This window comes from Copadichromis virginalis, linkage group LG3, assembly GCF_057382275.1.
Source record: "Copadichromis virginalis isolate Kocher_CV1m ecotype Utaka linkage group LG3, C_Virginalis_male_GT1.1, whole genome shotgun sequence".
Taxonomy (NCBI): domain Eukaryota; kingdom Metazoa; phylum Chordata; class Actinopteri; order Cichliformes; family Cichlidae; genus Copadichromis; species Copadichromis virginalis.
In genome coordinates, this window is record NC_140620.1 from 1486137 (window position 1) to 1508668 (window position 22532).

Consider the following 22532-nt stretch of genomic DNA (forward strand, 5'->3'; position numbering starts at 1 on the left):
CTGAGCCTCAGCAGGAAGTCTGACCCCTTCATAATAAAAGCATGTTCTTCACCTGCACTAATCAGGCTGAGAACACGCTGGGCTGGAGTCACGTGATCGACTTGTAGTTCAAACACAGCTGTTTCCTTTCCTGAGTTCTTATCACATCTCCTAAACACATTTCCTCCACCTCACAACGTTTCTAACAAGGAAAAGTGCTTAGGAAAGGAGGTAGGAGACCACTGAGTGTATGTGAACGTGAAGGGCTTTTATTGTGAAATGCAGGGTAGGGAAAAGTTGTTCCGCACATGCGCGGTAGAGATCCTGCGTGAGCAGAGACTAGTCAGTTTAACAAGTTTGATGATTTGTTTAAAATACAGAACAAAAGTAAACAAAGTAGGACGGTAGGGCATCATGGCGGCTTTATGAACGGTAAGAGGCGGGAACACGGGGGCGACGGTCAGAGGGAGGACATCAACAGGAGGAGGACCGGAAGCTGTTTGAAAGCCGTGAGCGGGAGTTTGTCAGCAGGGGGAGAAACCGGCACCCGGAGCGAAGACATGGACCCCCTGCAGGAGCTCCTGGACCGGGTCAAGCCCAGCACCGAGGCGGTGAGTCCCAGTCTGACCCTGTTTGCCCGAACTGAGCGATAAATAACAGTCTACGTACACGCACAGCCCTGCGTACGTAGACCGTCTGCGTCATGACGTAAGGCAGAGCAGCAGCCGATCACTGTTTCGAGCTAATTCTATAGCAGAAATCCACACAGAAAAGAGAATATAAGGATGTGAGCCTGTTCTACATTTATTATTGTGACCTCCGACCTGCTGCTTTGTTTCTTTAGGAGTCCCTGTGGTTAAAGAACATCTTCACCTCCATCTCTGAACACCTGAGTCCTGTGGTGTGTAGCTCCGCCCCCTCGCAGACAGGTGAGTTCCTGTTTGTTTGAAACAGCTGGCTGATAAATCAGCTGTACTTTAAATCCTTAATGACGATGTCCACTTATGAAACCAAATACTATTTAAACCATTATTTAAACAGTGAAAGCAGGGCTCACCTGCCCTCACAGGTGTCATCAGAGCAGTCCAGTGTGTAGATGTGAGTGTGGTTCAAAGGTCAGAGCCATGAAGGTGACCGACTGTCAGTGAGGAACAGGGAGGACTAAGAGTCTGAGGATGAAGAGCAGCTGCTTCCTCAGGTGGTCCCACCTGTTCACACACCAGCTCTGGTGTCCACTTCAGGTGTTCTCAGTGGGCGGGGCTTCAGTTGTTTATGTTTGTGTTTACCCTTTAAACTTTGTTTTCCCAGGTAACCACGGTGACCTCAGCCTCTTCGATCTGAGCATGTGTGCGGTGCAGGCGATCCAGCAGCAGATGTGTGTGGCCCACAGCTTACCTGTCAGCTACAGGTAACGCCCGCTGACATCATCGCTGTCGCAGGTCACGTGACCTGGCCTTACCGCTGTCCTCCCGTCTGTCCGCAGGCTGCTGTCCGTCTCCCAGCTCGTCTCCCAGCAGCACCTGGCCTGCGTCAGCAACCTGTCCTGGAGCACCAATCAGCAGAGAGCCTGGGCCAGGGAGGCGGAGCTCGCCGTGCCGGGTCAGAGGGCGCTGCCGAGGGTCAACCTGCTGCTGATTGGCTGTCTGAGAGAAGGCCCTGACGGAGAGTACAGGCTGACGGACGCCAGCGGCAGCGTCACGTGTGAGGTGAGTCAGAGGGGGAGGAGCCTAACCTTAACCCATGGTCCATCAGCTGGTTAGTTCTCAGGAGCTTCTTCACAGCAGCGTCACTAAACCGGATCTGGTCAGAACTGATGGTAACGAGGTCACAACAAACTGCAGGTGTTCATGTGCAACGTGAATGAAATCGAATTCCTCTTTAATTCAGCTCATTCTCTGTGCAGGGACACAAGTGCTGATAGAGTCTGGTCATCACACGCTTCTCTGCTGATGTTTACATCAGCATGAAACAAGCAAACAAGCTCAACAGCTGACTTTCATTTCTGTAACTCAGAAACATCAGGACTTGTTAAATGTGAGCTGTGTTTATATGGATTCACTTAGCTGATCGATAAGTAAGGATGTAAAGACAGAGTCTGTCAGCAAGTGAGTAACTGTGCTGGCACAGACGTGATGACAGCAGAGCTTTATAAAGATGTGGAGCCTCCTCCTCACATAAAGTATACAGATAGCATCACCTGCAGTAACCTGACAGATTACAGTCAGACAGCTGCAGCAGGCTCAGTGTGGTCCTAGCATCACCGCACGGATTAATGACTCACAGTACTTGAAATGTGCAATTCCCTTGTGTTCTTATTGCTATTTATTCTATTCATCCCTTTTCTATACTCTGTATTTGTATATGTGTATATTTCTGCTCACCTTCTGTAACTTCTGTCGGTGCTGGGCTGTTGGAAACCGAATTTCCTGGAGGAACGCAGCCGAGGGATCAATAAAGTTTAATCTGATCTAATCTGATCTAATCTAATCTAATCTAATCTGATCTGATCTAATCTAATCTAATCTAATCTGATCTGATCTAATCTAATCTGATCTACTGCAGCTATAAAACAAACGGCATCACTGCAGATCAGAGCTGATGAAGCTGTCATCATCAGTACAGGCTTCCAGCATCCACCCAGGACACACTCCGCCTCTCTCTCACCCGCGTCTCTCTCTCTCCCTCATCCAGTGCCTGTCTCTCTCGCCCCTGTGGCTCGATCGTCCTGTTTTCCTCCCTCACTGGAACTACATCCCCCACAATGCATCGGGCCAGGAAGAGGCCGCAGGCTTCTTGGAGCTGATTGGCTCCCCTGTCCTGTTGTGTCCTGGTGCTGAGCAGGGATTGGCTGCTGCTCCTGGAAGGGTGGAGCTAAGCGGAGCGGTGGGAGTCGGAGAGGCCGGCAGGCTGCTGAGGCACAGGTGGGTCACATGACCTCTGAACTGCAGCGGAGTTTCTGAGCAGTGTGTGTGACAGATGTGTGTGTGTGCTCCAGGGTCAAAGGTCAGCGGCTGAGCGTGTTCGGAGAGGTGGGCTCAGTCTGCCCTCTGCTGGCCGTGGCAGGAACGACCTTCTTTTGCTTCACGCTGACGGATGAGTCGCGCTCGCTGCCCGTGCTCGTACAGGTACCAGCTCTCTGAGGATGATGATGGTGAGGAGGGACGATGAAGCTCAGTGTGTGTGTGTGTGTGCAGGACAGCAGCCGGCTCAGCTGGATCCAGCGTGTGTGTGTCGGGCAGAGCGTGTGTGTGACAGCTCTACGTGTGTGTGCGCTACGAGGCTGGAGAGGAAACAACATCCTGTGTGTGACGAAGCGCTCCGAGCTGCACGCCGACTACACGCACACACAGGAACACACACAGGAACACACACACTCTGAGTCCCTGCTGTCACAGCCTGCTGAGGACGACTGTGAGGAGGCGGAGCATGAGGAGGTGGAGCTGGACCAATCAGCTGTGAGGATAAAGCAATCCAAAGTCATCAGCTACCAGGTGAGAGTGCTGTGAGCTCTGATTGGCTACCACAGGTTTGTACCTGTGTGCTGATTACTAAGCCTCCTCTGCTGTGATAGGGCACGGTGACTGAGGTTGTGAGTGAGGGGGCGGGGCTCTACGTGCTGGATGGGAAGGTGGGTCTGTGCGTGGCCTATCAGCCGGCGGCGAAGAGGAAGCTGAGGGCGGGAGACAGAGTGGAGGTGAGTCACATGATGTGACATCATCATGCCCGTTTGTGTTCGTGGCAGCCACGACTAATAAAGTTTGATGGTTCCTCCTCCTGCAGTTGCATCACGCCCACTTCCTGTACCGGCCCTGCCCGGACTTCCCTCCCAGCATGCTTTGCACCTGCCTGCGCTCCAGCCTGAGGGTGACGGCCTTCAGCAGGGCGGGAGGCTCGCCACCCGACAACCGCTGCCCGGGAGATGGGGCGTTACCACGGTTACTGCTGCAGAGAAACACAGATGTGTCCGATTACCTGTGGACCTGTCACCTAAGCTCGCAGCTGGCACACAGGTGAGGCTCCACCCACCACCACCTGTCCACAGTCAGAGACAGCAGAGCCTAACCTTTGTCCTCCTGTCCTCCGCTGGCTCTGGCTTGTTTCCTGGTCCTGGTTCTGGTCTTGGTCCTCAGTCTGGTCCAAGGTGTGTGGAGGCAGCAGTGTGTGTGCTTGCTGTCCTGGAGGCTGATGGAGACTCTGAGCAGAGCTGGAGGACGAGGACGCAGAGACATCTACGCTGAGATGCTGGACGAGCCTCACACCTGTCCTGTGACGCAGGTAGGTCCCACTCTCACCTGTCTTCCTTACAGGTGAGTGTGGAGCATGCTCAGTGTGCTCTGTGTCCCTGCAGTACAGCGTGTCCTCGGCGGTCCGGCAGTACCTCGGTGTGTCGGAGCTCCTGGAGTCCCTGCAGACTGGCTGCTGGTCTTCGGCCCCTCTGAGCTCTCTGCTGCCCCCTGATGGCTCCAACCTGACCTCCGCCCAGATCAACGGGTTCCTGTCCTGGTCTTGCAGGACTCTGTCCTCCGAGCCTCGGGGTGGAGACGCTGTCAGGTAAGGTGACAGCAGCTCCCACATGAAGTCATGTGATTACGTACCAATGGTTTTTGCCGGTTTGTGTGTCAGGCAGCGCCCCCTGCTGCTGGTCGGCGTGCTGGAGCTGCCGTCACAGACGTCTGAGTTCAAACACTCGATGCAGCTCAGAGACGCCGCGGGAGCTGCAGCCTGCGTGCTGACGGAGAGCAGCGAGGAGGAGGAGGGAGCGCAGAGGGCGGTCTTTAACAGCGCCTGGATCGGTACAATGCACGCACACAGACACACACACAGTGACACACAGCTTTATTCTTTAATGTGTGTGTGTGTGTGTGCTGCAGGTTGTCTGGTGGGTGTGGTGCAGTTCACCATGGTGACAGAGAGATTCCTCCAATCAGATTTCCCCTCCTACCAACACCTGGACCAGGACAGGTTCATCACACACAAACACTGCAGGTACACACACACACACAACCTGCAGCATGCTGACTGCTCATTGGTCCATTCTGTGATGTAGGAGGGCGTCTGATTGGTTCAGGGTGTGAGCTTCCTTCCTGGTTGTAAACATTATGAGTTAAATAAAGCTGGGTTCAATTCACAGGGTTTACCTGCAGTTCTCTCTGGACCACCTGCACATCCTGAGTCCATCTGTTGCCATGGAGACACACCTGAGACACAAGGGGGAGGAGCCAGGAGGGGATGTCACTGCCAGGAAGCAGACAGTAGAAGAAGAAGAAGAGACTGCTGGGAGTAAGAGGAGGAGAAGAGAAGAAGAAGAAGCCGACTCCGGCAACCCCTGGCCCTGTGTCTCCATGGTGATCAGGGTGGAGCAGAAGGAGGGTGTGTCCTGGAGGAATACAGGGGCGGAGGCAGAGGATCAGGAGGCAGGGCTGAGACTGTGCTTCTCAGTGAAAGCTGCTGTGATTGGTCCAGTGGTCAGCTGGAGGCGGGACCCAAAGAATGAGCCAATGACAGAGAAAGAAAGTGAACAAAAGCAGGAGAGAAAGGTGAGAGACGCACCTGTGTGTGTTTACCTGAGCTCACCTGGATACACAGTTACATGTGTGTGTGTGTGTGTGTGTGTGTGTGTGTGTGTAGGTGGTGCTGGTGTTCTCAGGTGTGTGTACGCGGTGGTTTCCTGTCCTCCAGCCTGGATGTTTCTACAGACTCATCGCCGCTAACACTCAGGTATCAACCCAGCTTTGATGATGTCACTAAGGGGCGTGGCCAGAGGTTGGCCTCATCGGTCTCTGCTCTCTGATATTAGTACACATGAACACGTTTTTCAGCTTTAACTGTAGTTGTTCACACACTGAGGTTAATTATGGAGTTCCACAGGGTTCAGTGCTTGGACCAGTTCTGTTTACATTATACATGCTTCCCTTAGGCAGCATCATCAAAACACAGCTTACATTTTTACTGCTATGCAGATGACTCCCACCATTCCTGTTTGTGGGGAGTTGATCTGACCTGAATCCTTGCAGCTGATTGGCCCATGTGTCTGTCAATCAGGATCCCAGTGTTCTGATTGGCTGTGGAGTTTCTGAGCGCAGTGGGGTGGATCTCCACGCTGAGTCAACCCTACAAGTCAGACGTGGTTGGAGATTCCACACTCTGACACGCCCACTGCTGCTGCCCACCTGCAGACAGGTAACACTCGGTTTGCTCCCCGTCTTCCTCCAGGACCCTTAAACTTTTTTTTTAGAGATTGACAGACCATGTGACTTTCACGCATTGCATTGTGGGTACAAGTGGCAACAAAATCAAAACACTGCATTGAGCGCTAGCATTTCCAGCACTTTGGGGTCCTTCGGGACTAAGTAAAGAATACAAATACAGGCCATTTACCGTTTATTTAGCTGTTGTTAAATATTTTATCTCCTGTACAGGCCAACACAATCTGTTTGTTGTTTCAGGTTGTAGTGTTACACAACATTTTCAGATCTAATATAAATAAAATGAGTGTTTCGTAATTCATTCAATTTATTGTCTTTATTTCTAACTGGCATCATTGTTTCATTCTATTATAGAATCTTACAAGAAAGAGGCAACATTGTAAAAATCCATCAGCTTTATTAGCTGCTTCCTGAAAAACAAATCAACAATGCAAAGAAAAAAAACTTTGCTAACAACAAACTGGAAAACAGTTATTCATCACTTGCTTGCTTCAGTACAACCCTTGGGCACATATATGCGGACGTTTCGTGGCTGTTTTGATCTCGCTCTCTCTCTTAACCAATCAGATCTGGCTGTGGTAGCAGCTTTAAACTCGGTATGACCCAGGCTGATAGAGGGGCCAGTCTGGATCACATTCCTGCATTTTGTTTCTGGTTTTCCTACAAAACACAACAAAGATTAGCCCGCAAAGCCACAGTGAACAAAGCAGCATAGCAACGAATTCAATTCAAATCAATATAAGACTTATTTGTAACCTACATCAACAATCATGTTGTGATAAATTACGTAATAACTCCAACAGAAGACTTAATAATACAACACAGTTAATAATACAGCAGCTTCTTGCCATTTTTGTGTTTCTTTTTATTACTGTGTGACTGTTTACGTGTGAAAGCCTGCGTGCGCTAGCACCGCTTGCCACTCGTTCCCACAATCCTTTGCGGTTTTACCCCTGAAGGACGTCACATTTTCCATCTCTCTTCTCTGTGTTTTCAGGCCGTCCCACCCACAGTCTTGTCCGTCTCAGAGGTCTTAGACTGCAGGTAAACTGCTCGTCCCTCACTGAGTCGCCCCCTGTGGCCATCCGAGGAACTGCAGCTGCAGCCTGCTTTAAACTCTTACTGGTGTGTGTGTGTGTGTGTGTGTGTGTGTGTGTGTTTCAGCTCAGAGCTGGTGTGTTTTCAGGGTGTGGTGTCTGAAAGGATCAGTGTGAACAACAGGACCGCCCACTCTGGACACACACACTCAGGTACAAACACACAGGTGGTTTGTGTATCAGGCTTTTTCTGCTGTGAAGTTGTAACATGGGGGTCTATGGGGGCGACTCACTGCTGCCTCTGCTGGACACTAGAGGAACTGCAGGCATCAGTGCTTCAGGTCTGAGTCTCAGGTCTGACTGTTAGCTGAATGTGTGTGTGCAGGTGTGCGTCTCACTCTTTGTGACCAAGCTGGGAGGAGTCTGCAGGTGTACCTGGACTTAAGCCACACCCCCTACCCACCTGGCCTGTTGCCGGGTAACACTCTGCTGTTGTCTGGTTTCCAGAGGAGGCTGTCCAGGTGAGACACACATAGACAGGCTTATAAAAGTTTGGACTCTTTATTTGGACTCATTTCCAACAATGTCAGCCCCAATAAAGTTCTGGATCATCTTGCATCAATAGGCTGCTGGTTTTCTTTACTGGTCTCAGGTGTTACCAGCAAAATAGTTGTTTGATCATCTGGAAATGTACCCAGATTTATTTATTTAGACAGAGATCTTGACCCCCCAATGTTCAATACAAAGTCACGCCCATGGTTACGTACCTGTGCGGTTTACCTGTGTGTGTGTTTCAGGACAGGAAGTGTGTACTGCACGTACTTACCTGTCAGCTCCATAACTGTGGTCTCCCTGGGAGACACCAGGTAAGTTTACAGGTAAAGTCTGGTTCACGTGTTTGTCGTGCTGTTGTTTATTTGTTTGTTTGGTTTCTATCAGCTCGGCCCAGCCTCCTCCTCCTGCTCCCATCATGCACCTGGGTGAGTGGGCTCTGAGCAGCAAGCAGAGGTGCGCTGTGGGACGGGTCAAAGGTCACGTGGTGTGTTTCCTGTTCCTGCAACTGCAGTGGAGCTGCTCGCTGTGTGGCAGCGTGTACACACAGGTACTGCATAAAATACACACAGTGTGTACAGGATGTGTTTAGTTGCAGTTTCTCGGGTGCAGTGAAAGTACTCAGAGTGCTTCATGTGTTGTTAGCGTGTTGGTGGCGTGTTAGTGTTGGTGCAGTAAGTAAAGTGTCGTTTTGGAGGAAACTGCTCACGATTTCAGGTGTGTGTGTTTACCTGTTGCTCTCTCTCTCTCAGGGCTGCAGCAGCTCTCAGTGTCACTCGACCTCGTCAGTGTTTCAGTCCAAAGCAAAGTAAGAGCAGCTTCCTGTTGAGCTCACCTGCTGATACGTGTTAATCACCTGGATGAGTCAGGTGACAGTCACATGATCAAACCATGTGGCTCTGCTCTTCCATCAGGCTGGTGATCGATGACGGGACAGGTGAGGCTCACGTCTGCTTCTCAGCTGCTCTGGTTCCTGCTCTGCTGGGATTGGCTGATGCTCAGTGGGAGGGGCTTCAGAGAGCACTCAGGGTCAGAGGTCACATCAGAGTCTTCCCTCGTGGGCAGAGCCAGGTCAGTAGCACCTGTCAGGTGTATATGTCTACCTGTCACAGGTGAGTCACGTGCTCATCGTCGTCTTTAGACTTTATTTTATCTTTAAAATTTAAGATGAGGCTTTAACTGTGAAAGGACACATCCTGTTTACATCCTGGTAACAGCTCCGTCTGCTCACACCTTACTGCTGAACTGGTTTGGGGGCGTGGCCACTTCCACCTTTAAAAGTCTGTAGGTGTGACGGACCCACGCTGGGCTCACGTGAACAGGAGGGAGGGGCCTTACAGCCGTGTGTTTCAGCGAGACTCAGTTCGTGCCCCTGACTCCACCCACTCGACCTGATGAAGCAGCAGGTGGTGTAGTTCTGAGGGTAATCGGGGCTGACTGTGAATGCCACACCTCCCACATGGAGGGTGGAGACCACAGGGGAGGGGCAGGACAGCGAGAGGCATTTAGGACTCGGGTCACACCAGGAGAACCCACAGGGCCCCTCCACCCACAGGTGGAGCTGTGTTAAAAGACCCTGCAGACTGAAACGTCCTGTGGTCAGAGGAGGTGAAACGAGAAGAAGATGCAGCTACAACCCAAAGAACAGCGTCCACACAGTGAAGCACGGTGGGGACGCTGTGGGGGGGCCACCACAGAGAGAAACAGGCGTCCTGCAGGACGTTTCCACAGGGCCGAGCCGTGAGTCTGCAGAGACATAACCTCTGTGTCTGTCTCAGGTGTGTGACGGGGACGCTGACGACTTCCTCCTCCACTTCCTGTTGTGTCTGTGCAGCAGCGATGTCATGATTCGGCCGCTCAGCCTCACCTGCAGGAAACACACCAACCAGAGACCAGAAGGTAACCCCACCCTCACACACCACCCTCACCACCCTGACTGCAACCTTCAGAGTGTGTGTGTGTGTTTCAGAGGTGAGGAGGTTCACTCGAGGAGACAGAGAGTTCCTGACCAGACTGGCTCCTCCCCTTCAGCTCACCTGTCTGCACCTCCACCCTGACTGAGCTCCACCTGCTTCGTTCTGACTTCATCTGTTCTACGTGTTCGTACAAATAAAACTTTATAGTTCCTCCTCCTGTCACACGGTATCTCACCTTCACTGACCCTGACGCTGGTGATCAGGGTCAGAGGTCACACGAAGCTCTCTGGGTTTAACAGGTCATGTGACCCTTCTACAGGAAGTGATCCCTGTGAGTGGCGCCCACATCGGAGACGTTCTCAGATGGTGATTCATGAAACCTAATTGGTAAAACTAAACACTGAACGTGTTTCGGTTTGTTTACAGAGGTCAGACGGTGAAAGCTTCAGCCTGACCAGGAAAGAATCAGTCCTCTTTAAATCACACTTACTTTAAATGAATTCCTCCTCACCTTCATGTGTTTTGTATTATTGCATCTTATACTGAAAGAGTTCATCCATCGACACATTTGAATCCTGCAACATTTCACCGTGTCAGTTTGTCATGAATTGGACTATTTTAGGATTTCAGTTCATCTTTCCAATAAAGCTGGCAGCTCTGAAACAGCTGTTCTCTCTGAGGCTGTTTTGCATGTAAATAAAAGTGAAATAATTAAATGTTCTGTGAACAGACCGTCCAGTGGAGCTCCTCAGGGCTCTGTGCTTTCACCACTTTGTTTTCTATGCTAATGAGTGTCAGAGCACGTCAGCATCAGTCCTTCAACATGGTCACAGCCTCTGATGAAGGTGTTCAAATGTGGCTTTTAATCCAGGTTTACACTTAAACAGTCTCCATGAAACGGGCCTCTGCCCTCATTCATCCTGGAGATCACTCGTCTAAACCAACCAACATAAAGAATGTGATGTTTTCAAAGCGAACACGTACACACAGTTGTTATGGAGACGATTAAATGTAGGAGCGATGATTTGTGAAATCCTACATGTGTGTTCTAACATGCTTTAATGATGGCACGAGCTGACAATGAATAACATAAAGTTAATAGTTAATCTGCAACAAAACTTTTTCACCGCTTCAGTTTTTGGTCTTTTCCACATACGGTTGTTGTTGTCATGGAAACAGAAACCAATCGGGCCTTGGACGGACGTCGGGAGTTCTTAACAGCAGCTCGTTGTTCATTCTGATGTTGTTTTTTAATTATATTTTATATTTAATATCATATATTGGCCTTTTTCAGCTTTATCTGAAGGGCCACAGGTCAGACTCCAGCTGGGCCTGCCGCTCTCAGCCTCACTCTGAGGAAGCCCACAGTCTCTCACAGTGGAAACTACACCGGGGGACCCCATCCTTGGGGTGGACCCATTTTTGTTGTAGCGTGTTTTGGGGTTTAAAAGCCACAGAGACGCGGTGCTTAGAAAAAATGCATTTCAGCTGTGCTGATGCTCCTGACACGTTGGAACGTTGGGTTGTGTTGCGTGGTTGAGAGGAGGCGGCAAAACACCTAGCAGGCTAGTCGGAAGAACACACACCCACGCTGGTATCGGTAATCCACGGTGGTTCTTTAATACGCCTTCTTCAACAACCATATAAAAGCCCGGCTGAACGGCTGCGGCTCAACAACATAACGCCCAGCGTTCATACAACCCAAGCGTTGCAAACAAAACAAGAAGAAAACGTAAATCCGTCCCTCGTTAAGCAGAAGCGTGCAGGCACGTGTCCTCATAATCCCAGAGAGAGAGAGCAGCGGCACAAACTGATGACACCATCAACCCTCGACTTGGGTGTCTTAAAGGGACACCGCACCATAGTGGCTGTCACAACGTATAAGACTGGGGAAACCTGCATTCAGCTGGACCTGAAAAACACTATGTCCAGATAAACACAATCAACTTTTGGAGAAAAATAAAAGATTCTTCATCAGACTAACAACTAAAAACATGACACTTACCTTAACAGTATGGGCTACATCAAATATATTCAAGACCGACAACAACACTTCTCACTGCTGCTAATTTTAACAAAACTAAACAAAAAGTAGAAAAAGGCAATTCACCAAGTCTTGAAAAGTAAAACTGAAAAATAGAAACACAGAATAAAGTAAAACATCCATCCAGATCTTTACCACCAACAACATAAAATCTATCTTGATTAAATGGCCAAATTCTCCAATAAATTAGCAATAATAAAGTAAGAAAAAATAAGACATTCAATTTATGGACGCTCAAATTAACAGAGCGACATTAAACGCACCTCATTGCCTGCCGTAGCGTTCTTCGCAGCTGCACTTCACCTCAAAGGTCGGTTAATACATCGGATTGAACTTAACCAAAGTCCAATTAAAGGAAAATAAATGTTTCTAACAAATACAATGAAGAAGATTAAAATAATTCACTGTCAGTTACTGTCGCTGTGAGTTTGACGAGGTCAGCTGCTTCATTTGGTTCTGCCTAAAGTTCTCTCAGTGATCCAGTGTTTATATGATAAGATACGTGTTTAATGCAGAGAGTTGGAATTACAAGTTGGTAAGAAGCTTTTTAACAAAGGTTTGATTTAAGCTTTAAGTTCAAAGGTGAAAGAAATTTCACGTTTGATGAAGGAAGATCAAGGCTAACAAGGACATAGGTCAAAGGTCAAAATAAGGTGAGAAAATATAATAGATATATATAATCAATCAATAAGGTGAAAATATCAGATAAAAGGGTTTATTTGGTTATAAGGAATAAAGAGGTCAAAGGTCAAAACAAGAGACACTGGTAGAGACCTCAAATCATTGTTACTGAAGAAGGAGGAGTTCTTTAACAGTACGACATTGATAGAGTTTGTTTGTGTGTTTGAGAGTTCAGACTGAAAGGGAGCGCACAATCGTGTGTGTGTCTGCAGCTGTTGTGTTGTTGCTGCATCGTTGCCTCAGGGGGAAAGTTGTGTGTGTGTTATGCAGACTAGCAGAGACTGCAGCTGTCAGCAGCCACACACACTTTCTATTCTTCAAATCAAATCACAGTGAAACATGTTCACTGACAGCTCAGCTTCAGCATCGTCTTCATGCTGTGACTGCAGCCGTTCAACTCTGTTTGTCTTTAACCCAAATCATCACAACATGCAAATATAATCATCAAAATGATGTGACTGGAAGGATGCAGCAGTCTGTGCTCCACCTTTCTCCTCCACACCTGCAGGTGGAGAACATGGATGCATGAATCTCTACAGAGTTCTTTGAATATTATCCGTCTCATCAGTTTTCAGTGAACAAAACTCCTCACAGAGCCAAAATAAGCAGTTTGTATCCAACATAACTCAGCTGGACTCTGATACTCCGTATAACAGCCACACATGAGTCTGGATTCACTCAAAGCATTGAACAAACTTTATTGGAAATGAAGCTTTTGGACATTTGTTCTCTGATATTTGCTCTTCAGCTCGAGTCTCCATCAGTGGGAACATTTCCTGATTCAACTTTTCTTCTGTTCAAATCAAACTCCATGAGAATCAAAGTGTGAATCAGAGTCCTGATGATCAGATTCTATAGAAACATGGAGACTGTAGAGGATTTACACTCAATATGTTCATTTGTTCCCTTCAAGAAAAATCAATCATTCATCCAATAAAATCAGTCGTTGATCAGTTTGATTGACAGGACAGATGATCAGAGGTGCAGAGTTTTTACCTCCATCATTCATACAGGGACTGAAGAATGGGTGGAGTCTGTGAGTGAAGGAGCAGCCAGTAAAGGAGTAGATCAGAGCTGCAGCACCTACATCATAAAAGGAGACCAGACCCTCCTCATAATCCACAAACACCCCCACCTTCTCAGGACCAGGATGGAGACAGAGGGGGACTGGAGGGGAAGCACCAGCTTTGTACTCATTTCCATTTCTCAGCACTACAGTCCAGAAACCATCCTGAGGTCTCAGTGTGATTTTTCCCTTCCTGTTGATCGACTCTGTGGCCACTCCTAAAGTCCACTCAATCTTTCCTTTAACCTGAACCTCAAAGTAAAATCTGCCTGAAGAGAAACTCTGCTCTCCTAAAACACAAGCACACAGAGAAAATCTCTCTGGGTTGTCTGGAAGATTCTTCTCCACATCACCACAGTACACTTGTTTTCCATCATCAGACAGGATGAGATAAGGATGAGCTGTATCAGGATCCAGAGTCACATCCACCTCATGCTGCTGCACCCTCTGCAGCTCAGCCTCTAACAGCTTCTTCTTCATGAGTTTCCAGACTGTCTCCTCCAGCTGAGCCACAGCTCTCCCCACAGTCCCCTCATATGATGGTGGATGAACTCTGACCTCTGTCCAGTCCTTGCTGGGTGGAGCAGCTTTCAGGGAGGAGAAGCTTTGGAGGAGGTGGAGGTGGTCTTCAGAGCGTGAGAGCCGCTCCACCTCAGAGCTTCTCTCCATCAGCTCAGAGATTTCCTGTTCCAGATCTTTGATGAGACCTTCAGCCTGTTTCTCTGTAGCTTCCTGTTTGTCTTCGATCTCCTTCATGAGCTCCTTCAGGCGTCTCTCAACAGACTCCATCAGAGCCGTGAGGACCTGAACACCTTCTGCTTTCTGTCTGTCTGCAGCATCTTTACTCATCTTCACCGACTCTGTGATCTCCTGAATCTTCAGTCGTCTCTTCTGGATCATCTGCTGAATCTCAGCCTCTGTCTTCTCCAGCTCTGCCTTCTTTCCTTCATATTCTTCTCTCAGAGGAACAAACTCGTGGTTCTTGTGGTCTAAAACAGAGCAGAGCACGCAGACACATGTCTGGTCGGTCTTACAGAACAGCTCCAGGAGTTTATCGTGCTTCGTGCACATCCTGCCTTCCAGGTTCTCCACAGCATCAACCAGCTGATGTCTTTTCAGACCTTTCAGTGTCAGATGAGGCTCCAGGTGAGTCTGGCAGTAGGAGGTCTGACACACCAGGCAGGACTTCAGGGCCTTCAGTCTGGTTCCAGTGCAGACGTCACAGGGAACTTCTCCTGGTTTGGCAGCTTGTTGCTCTGAGCTGCTGCTGCTGGCTTTCTGCTGAGCTTCACGTCTGAACTGAGCAACCATCTCAGAGATGAAGGTGTTGACCCTCAGCTGAGGTCGAGTGTAGAAAGTCTCTTTACACAAGGGACACTGACAGATGACATTCATGTCCCAGTGCTGACTGATGCAGGTTTTGCAGAAGTTGTGTCCACATGGTGTAGAGACTGGATCAGTGAACACATCCAGACAGATGGAGCACAGAAACTGATCTTCAGATCGCAGATTGCTGGCAGCAGACATGTCTGCACTCTGAGGGAGAAAGAAGAGAAACATTTGATTCAAAATTCACTTTAAATTTCATTTTACAAAGAGAGAAACAAGCGTCAGTAGTCTGAGGAGCTTGGAGAGAAAAGCGTCTGGACTTCTTTGAGTTTCTTGAAGACGTTTCATCAGAGAAGCTTCTTCAGTTCTCAGAGTAACTGGTGGAGACCCAGCAACACACTCAGACACAAACTGGTTCATCCAAACACAAACCTAACATCGTAGTGTCTGCTGTACAGTGCAGCGTCCAGATGGACAGGATCAACGTTTGGGGATGAAGATAAATACAGTCGTTACAAAGATGTGAAATTGTTTCTCTGTTTTACAGAAGGTCCAAGATTCATCCAGATCATTTGTATACTTGAATAAATCAGTTTGTTGGATATTTTCCATCAATCACTGTGAAGTAAACTTCGACCTTGTTGGTGACTGAATACTTCTTATTGTACGTCCAGATCAACGAGCCATTAATATTAAACAGTGACTGTTCCAGTAGAGCTGACAGTGAGGAGGACGATGAATCACAAACCTCAGAAATGTGTTATTAACTGTTGATCCAGTATTTTAATGGCATTGATGAGAACATGTTTATTCAGAGGTGTCTGTATATTTGGTCCATTTGTGCGTCAGTAAAAACTGTCCTGTTTTCTCTCACAGATACTGGAACATCCTCACAAACTCAGGATGTGGAAGAAGATGAACTTTTCCAGTCACTCGCTGGGATACATCATTCATGTTATTCTGGATCCTCAGAAAACATTGATTTATTTTTGTGTTTCACATATTTGTTTGTCCAAATCAAAGATTGATGTTAGTAGAGAAGAAGCCACCATGATAAAGCCTGTGTGTGAAAACGAGATCAGTGGATTTGATCAAAATCCCATTTAAGGAGGAATTCTGTCCTCCAGTTTGTTTAAATAAGCTTTGGGATTAAACAGCATCATCTATGTTTGTGTCTGATGACATGTTTGATCCAGGTCAGCTTGAATATCACAGCTGATGTGTGGAACTCTGACATGTTTAAAGCCTGATTATCAGGATGATTCAAACACATCTGTCTAAATAATGAGATTCATGTTTCCACACAAAGTTACAAAGTGCAGCATCGACTGTTTTCTGAATGATTGAGGATCATCTGTGACTCTTACAGGATACACTAAGTCAGATAATCTTTGTAAAATGTGTGAATGACTTTTTGAAGTACTGACCAAAATCTGCTGGTTTACAGTATCAAAGGCTTTATATCAATAAAGAATAAATAGGTGTTTTCACGTCTGTAATCCTTATGATCAATCAGATCCAGAATCAATCTAAGAGGAACAGGAAGTGATGAATAACCAGGAAGTGTGGAGTCAGTCTGAAGTCCAGAGCACAGCCTGAGTCCACAGTCCTGAGCAGAGCCACAGTGAGACTGAAGCAGCAGCTCGATGCTCCTACAGTGGATCTGTGGTTACATGAGCAGATTTCTATGGATCCAGTGTGACTGTGATGAGTCCTGATGAAGTGAACAGAGTGAAGATTTGTGTAGAAGCAGGAAGTGTGATCAGCTGCACTCACCACTGTTGCTGAGAGGAACCTGATGGACTCCAGTGAATCTTCTTTTAGAGACAAACAGGACTCGACTGCAGCTCTGCTGCTGCTCTCTCACACTTTCACTTCTGCAAAATGACGTTGAGCTTCTTGTTTTTCAGCTGTTGCTCCGCCTCTTCCTGCCTCTCCCTTTACAGGAATCAGCCGGTCTGTACTCAGTGACTGTGTGCAGCGGGTGGGAGGAGTGAGGAGTGGTGTGTGGGTTCACACAGTAATGACGGCCTCAGGTGATCAGGAGAAACTCACCTGGATTTCCTTTTTCCACAGCAGACTGAGAGCTTCAGCTGGACCCTGAAGGAGGTCTCAGACACAGGTGGTAAAAGTACACACAGTGTGTACTGAAGTAGAAGTACTACTGTTAAAAATACTCCAAGTACTAATTCAACTTCTTTACTCAAGTAAAAGTAAAAAGTAGTGGCTGTGAAATGAGAGTAAAAAGAGCTGATTGAAGAACATTTCTAACACGTGTTTATACAAAGCTAACTGAACCATGTGCTGCATCAACGTGATAATAAAATAATATTATTCACTTTGTTTCTAATAAATATTCCCAGCTTGAATCAGACAAGTTGAACATGAGCAGAGAAAAAGAAGCAAATCCAAATATTCCTGTGTTCAGTTTTCTCCATTTACAGGCCGACTGTGCCTCTAAACAGGAACATGAGCAGGAAGAGGCTGAAGTGGATTCAGCAGGTGGAGGATGCCTAACATCAGCTGGAAAGATTTACTGTGACGTTTGTTTGCTGTTTTCGCCTCGTGCACGAGAACATCACCAAATAAACTCCAGACAGTTTTTAATATTTCACTGTTCAAGAGCAAAAAGACTGACGGACTGTGTTTAAGGCCACCTCACAAATGTCACACATGAAATATTCAGTGTTTATTTGCTGGTTTGTTGGCAGCAGCTCCTTAAAGTCTGTCACACATCTGTTTGACCGTCTCCAGTTAATCTGAGACACCAGTTAATCTGCAACAGCAGCATCAGGCGGCTCAGCTGATCTCTGGTGTGTAGCTGCTGTGCTGCGCTCCCATTCCTCAGTGAAAGCAACAGCAGAACAAAAACTCTCTCGATCCACATGTTTGAAAAGAAAGCTTTTAAACAGATGAACACACTCAGTAAAGGACAAAGAAATAAGTAAGAAAAAATTAGAGTAAAGAGTAAAAGCAGGAGCAACTGAAACAGGCTGCATGCTAGCTGACGCATGCTAGCTGACGCATGCTAGCTAACACATGAGCACTAGAACTGTTCAACTTCATTGTTATGATTTTAGCACCGAGTTACATGAAATCCTGCATCAAAAAGAACAACACAGCGATCACAGACATGTTTCTGCCAACAAACCAACATTAACCCAGAAAAGCCTCTAAAACAACCTGCTGTGGTTTGGAGTAGAGATTCCTGAATTTACCAGGTGCACCTGAAGGCAGCACAATTTAAACCGTAAATAATGATGTAGGTGCGCAAATCCTTTTCAAGCATCACACCATCAAATGAGCCGGCTTATGTTTGTTGCACATCTACACCAAGTTTTACGCTCGCGTTTCTTCGTTGCTGATTTTTGTTCCACAAACCAAAAGAAAAAATTTTCATGTGTGTTTCAAGCACTATGACATATCACACACACACATGCTGAGTGTGTCACTGATAAAGCTGTGACACAGCAGCTCACTCAGTCCAGTCCAGGTAACAGACTCACCTGTTAGCAGCAGCTCTGCCCTCACAGAGCTCAGCTGCTTATTTCAGTCAGCAGGAAACATTAATATTATGGACTACAGCCGTCTGTCAGGGCCGTTCAAGGACACAACGTCACACACAGGTTTAAACTGTTAGACTCATGAATACCCACAACGTTCGATGCACATTTATCTTTAACAGGAGCAAACGGCCTGATCAGATAATATAAGAACTCATAAAAGAAGATCTAGTTCCTGCATTTATTACTTCCAGGCTGGACGACCATAATTCATTATTATCAGGACGTCCTAAAAACTCGCTGAAAAGCCTTCAGTTAGCCCAGAGAGAGTTTGTTTCACACTGGTTCCTGTTCTACCCGCTCTACTGTGGCGTCAGCTCCCAGTCTGCAGTCAGGAGACCTTCTAGCTTTGACATCATGCTTTAAACTCTGAAAGATTTCATTCTGTTTCCTCCAGAGAACTCCCCAAACCAGCAGAACAAGAAGAACCACCGAAACCAGACCTGCTACAACCAGCACGAGGGTGGAGGAGGAGGGAGGAGCGGAGGAGTCTGTTACAGGCCAAACAAGAGCAGGAGAGTTCACAGGATTAGAGGAGGTGCAGGTGTGGAGATGAGGAGGAGGATCTGCAGGAGACATGGTGAAGATGGTTCAGTCAGCTTATTTTTACTTCAGGTGAGTTCAGGTCTTTATACAGGATGTGATGTCATTGTCTGACCTCTGACCCTCAGAAAGCCCTGAGGAGATTCTCCAAACACATCAGTAGCACAGGAGTAGAGACCTTCATCAGACTGCTGGACGTTTGTGATGATGAACTCTGATTTATTTCCAACATGAGTTCCATTAAAGAAGAAATGAGCTGTGATGATGTCACCATTGCTCTGTCTGCAGCGCAGTGACATCACTTCCTGCTGGCACAGGATCTGGAGGGATCTCCAGGATCAGAGCTTTATTGGATCAGCAGACACAAACAGAGTGATGCATAAATCTGTGACTGGCATCAAATGTGTTTGTGTTCTTGTTGGAGCCTCACTGATGGTTTGACTTCATCAACTCACCTGCAGACAGCAGCAGCACACACACCTGCAACAGGAGGTCAGAGGTCAGTGAGAGTCAGAGGATACTGAGGGTCAGAGGTCAGTGAGAGTCAGAGGACACTGAGGGTCAGAGGACACTGAGGGTCAGAGGTCAGTGAGAGTCAGAGGACACTGAGGGTCAGAGGTCAGTGAGAGTCAGAGGACACTGAGGGTCAGAGGACACTGAGGGTCAGAGGTCAGTGAGAGTCAGAGGACACTGAGGGTCAGAGGACACTGAGGGTCAGAGGATACTGAGGGTCAGAGGTCAGTGAGAGTCAGAGGATACTGAGGGTCAGAGGTCAGTGAGAGTCAGAGGACACTGAGGGTCAGAGGACACTGAGGGTCAGAGGTCAGTGAGAGTCAGAGGATACTGAGGGTCAGAGGTCAGTGAGAGTCAGAGGACACTGAGGGTCAGAGGTCAGTGAGAGTCAGAGGACACTGATGGTCAGAGGACACTGAGGGTCAGAGGACACTGAGGGTCAGAGGTCATTGAGAGTCAGAGGACACTGAGGGTCAGAGGTCAGTGAGAGTTAGAGGACACTGAGGGTCAGAGGACACTGAGGGTCAGAGGTCACAGAGTGACACAGCCTGAGTGTATCATCACCATCATAGTTTATTTATATAGCACTTTAAAAACACACAAGGCTGACCAAAGTGCTGAACAATAGAAACATAATAGATACAATAAGAATAATAAATAGGATAAAATTACAAACATAGCAAAAACAATAAAATGTAAGTAAATACAAGTCAGTTAACCACTGAGTCAAAAACAAGCAAATAAAAATGTGTTTCTCTGGATTTAAAAGCAGCACTGATGTCGACTGCCTCGTGTGAAGAGGAAGATTATTCCAGAGGAGCCACGATGGAGAACGCTCCGTCTCCTCAGTTTCAGCCCTGATTTGGGGACTGAGAGCAACGGCCGCTCAGCTGACCGGAGCGAACGAAGAACACGGTGAAGAACAGTTCCTGTTCTGTCAGTGACATACAGGAAAGACAGACGATGTCAGAGGAAACATGGACTGGTTTAGGAGGAAGTAGCACCAGTTTAGTGTGATGGTTTAGTCAGAGTGGGAGCTAAAAGTGAACCTATAGACAGACTCAGAGGAGTGTGATGGTCCCCAGTTCCAGAAACGGTGGCAGAGCCGAGATTAATAACAACTAAGAGGATATTTGCACAAATGGAAGAAAGCAGTCTTACATATTTGTTTAATATGTGCATTGAAGGACATGTCCTGGTCAAAAATGACTCCAAGGTTCCTCACAGCGTTACTGGAGGCCAAGGTAATGCCATCCAGGGTAAGAATCTGCTTAGATACCATATTTCTAAGCTTTTCAGGGCCGAGTACAATAACCTCAGTTTGATCTGAGTTAAGAAGCAGAAAGTTAGCGGCCATCCAGGTCTTTATGTCTTTAAGACGTTCCTGCAGTTTAACTCATTGATTGTATGAAATCTCCCAGAATAGATGGTTGGAGTGTTTTCTAATCATATTGTGTTGGGGAAACATGCACATGTAAAAAGTTCCAGCACATCGAGCTCTGTGACCAACACTTGTGTGTTAAGAAGAACACTTGTATAACAATATGGTGTGAAATGAAAACTCTGACGTTCAACACAGCATTGTTTCAGTCATCAACACATTCCTGCACTTTAGCTGATGTGTATCATGTGGCTTGATGGAAACCTTTTGAACACAAGCTCACACACACAGGTGTACGCAGACACACACTGTGTCGTCCTGGGCTGCTGACACTAAACACATCGTGCATTATCAGTCCAGTGTGCTGCTCAGTAGGATTCAGTGTTTATTAGTTACTGTTACTGGTGCACATGATGCTGCTGCTGTGGTTTGCTGTGGTTTACCAACAACACGGCACCGAGCTACCCTAAGGAACTGCTTAAATCGTACGTTCCTGCCTGATCATCTACTCAGTTACTCTTGGTGCAGCCTGGATCTCGGCTGAAGTCTAGAGGTGACCGGGCGTTTGCCCTGGCTGCACCAGAGTTGTGGAATAACCTTCTGATCGTGATTCTTTTAAATCACGGTTAAAAACCTGTTTGTTTAATCTCGCCTTTCCTGCTCGTTCATGCTCGCACCTTAGACTTACTCTATTTTCCCTTATACATATTTTTAATGCCTTGTGCTTTCATTATGTTTTATATTACCCCTGTGTATTAGTGCCATTGACCTGTGAGTATATTTGATACTTTGCTGAGGCCTCATAAGACTCGTGTTACTTCCCTGTGTCTTATGTTAAGCACTTTGGTGTACCGCTGGTTTTTAAATGTGCTCTATAAATAAAGTTGTTGTTGTTTCCTTGGTGTGCTGGTTTCTTTTTGCTTCTTTTTGCTTCTTTTTGCTTCTTTTTGTTTCTTTTTGCTTCTTTTTGTTTCTTTTTGTTTCTTTTTGCTTCTTTTTGTTTCTTTTTGTTTCTTTTTGCTTCTTTTTGTTTCTTTTTGTTTCTTTTTGTTTCTTTTTGTTTCTTTTTGCTTCTTTTTGTTTCTTTTTGCTTCTTTTTGCTTCTTTTTGTTTCTTTTTGCTTCTTTTTGTTTCTTTTTGTTTCTTTTTGCTTCTTTTTGTTTCTTTTTGCTTCTTTTTGTTTCTTTTTGTTTCTTTTTGCTTGTTTTTGTTTCTTTTTGTTTCTTTTTGCTTGTTTTTCTGCAGGATGGGATCAAACAGATTTTAGTCTTTTCTCTCTGTCCCTCTTCTCCTCTATATTTCTCTCCTTATCTTTACTTTGTCTTTCTTTTGTCTCGTCCCAGTCCTGTCTGTTCTGAGTGTAATAACTCAAAAGTAAAACAAATCTATTACATTTAGCATAGCAAAGCCATAATGATCCCTTTGCGAAATAACTGTGGGGGCGTTTTTCTTGGCTTTCAGATTGTTCTGATTATTCTGATGGTTACAGGTCAGGACAGGCAAAAGAAAAATGGTGTCAGCTGCATGTCAGTGAAACTGTACACTTACCTCCTACTGATGACATCAATGAGATATGATACCAACCACTGCACCTGCGACACCTACAGCCTGCTCTAATGGCTCTAACAGCACATCATGATCACAGCATTGAACACATCATACATTTGGGCAGGTTTGTAGAAATGAGAGCTGCTCAGTCCAAACTGGCTGAAAGCCTCCTGT

At 46.8% G+C, this 22532-nt stretch overlaps 2 protein-coding genes and 1 long non-coding RNA gene across 8 annotated transcripts; 1 reads left to right on the plus strand and 2 right to left on the minus strand.

Moving 5' to 3' along the window:
- The first annotated feature begins 220 nt into the window (after nt 1-220).
- On the plus strand, nt 221-16897 carry LOC146712230 (CST complex subunit CTC1-like). 6 transcript variants are annotated; one of them, XM_085451903.1, is made up of 25 exons: nt 222-590; nt 824-908; nt 1288-1387; nt 1463-1685; nt 2671-2900; nt 2975-3104; nt 3174-3470; nt 3551-3673; nt 3760-3989; nt 4110-4254; nt 4328-4530; nt 4603-4772; nt 4851-4965; nt 5111-5516; nt 5608-5697; nt 6022-6159; nt 7183-7229; nt 7350-7435; nt 7608-7743; nt 8020-8088; nt 8162-8324; nt 8527-8582; nt 8689-8845; nt 9553-9673; nt 15687-15910. In XM_085451903.1, the coding sequence occupies exons 1-25, from the start codon at nt 405-407 to the stop codon at nt 15836-15838; spliced, it is 3858 nt and encodes a 1285-aa protein (XP_085308029.1). In that variant the 5' UTR covers nt 222-404; the 3' UTR covers nt 15839-15910. The 6 variants fall into 6 exon arrangements, with proteins under 6 accessions (XP_085308030.1, XP_085308029.1, XP_085308032.1 ...); XM_085451905.1 differs by lacking the exon at nt 15687-15910 and adding an exon at nt 9744-10357 and having other exon boundaries at nt 225-590; XM_085451904.1 differs by lacking the exon at nt 9553-9673 and having other exon boundaries at nt 221-590; nt 15687-16897.
- LOC146712231 (uncharacterized) lies at nt 11288-13056 on the minus strand. The gene is made up of 2 exons (XR_014919018.1): nt 11696-13056; nt 11288-11612 (listed from the first exon to the last, which is right to left on the minus strand). It is a non-coding gene; the product is annotated as an uncharacterized LOC146712231 (long non-coding RNA).
- LOC146712232 (E3 ubiquitin-protein ligase TRIM21-like) lies at nt 13089-15052 on the minus strand. Its single transcript, XM_085451942.1, has one exon. It carries the CDS (start codon nt 15039-15041, stop codon nt 13338-13340), a length of 1704 nt encoding a protein of 567 aa, XP_085308068.1. The 5' UTR covers nt 15042-15052; the 3' UTR covers nt 13089-13337.
- Nucleotides 16898-22532: the final 5635 nt, after the last annotated feature.

What these genes read in the sequence shown, in the direction of transcription:
- LOC146712230 (XM_085451901.1), top strand. Translation starts at nt 405, where the DNA reads ATGAACGGTAAGAGGCGGGAACACGGGGGCGACGGTCAGAGGGAGGAC. An exon ending in CTCCGCCCCCTCGCAGACAG is followed by an intron (nt 909 to 1,287) that starts GTGAGTTCCTGT and finishes TTGTTTTCCCAG; the next exon opens with GTAACCACGGTGACCTCAGC. An exon ending in GCGGCAGCGTCACGTGTGAG is followed by an intron (nt 1,686 to 2,670) that starts GTGAGTCAGAGG and finishes TCCCTCATCCAG; the next exon opens with TGCCTGTCTCTCTCGCCCCT.
- LOC146712232 (XM_085451942.1), bottom strand. Translation starts at nt 15,041, where the DNA reads ATGTTTCTCTTCTTTCTCCCTCAGAGTGCAGACATGTCTGCTGCCAGC.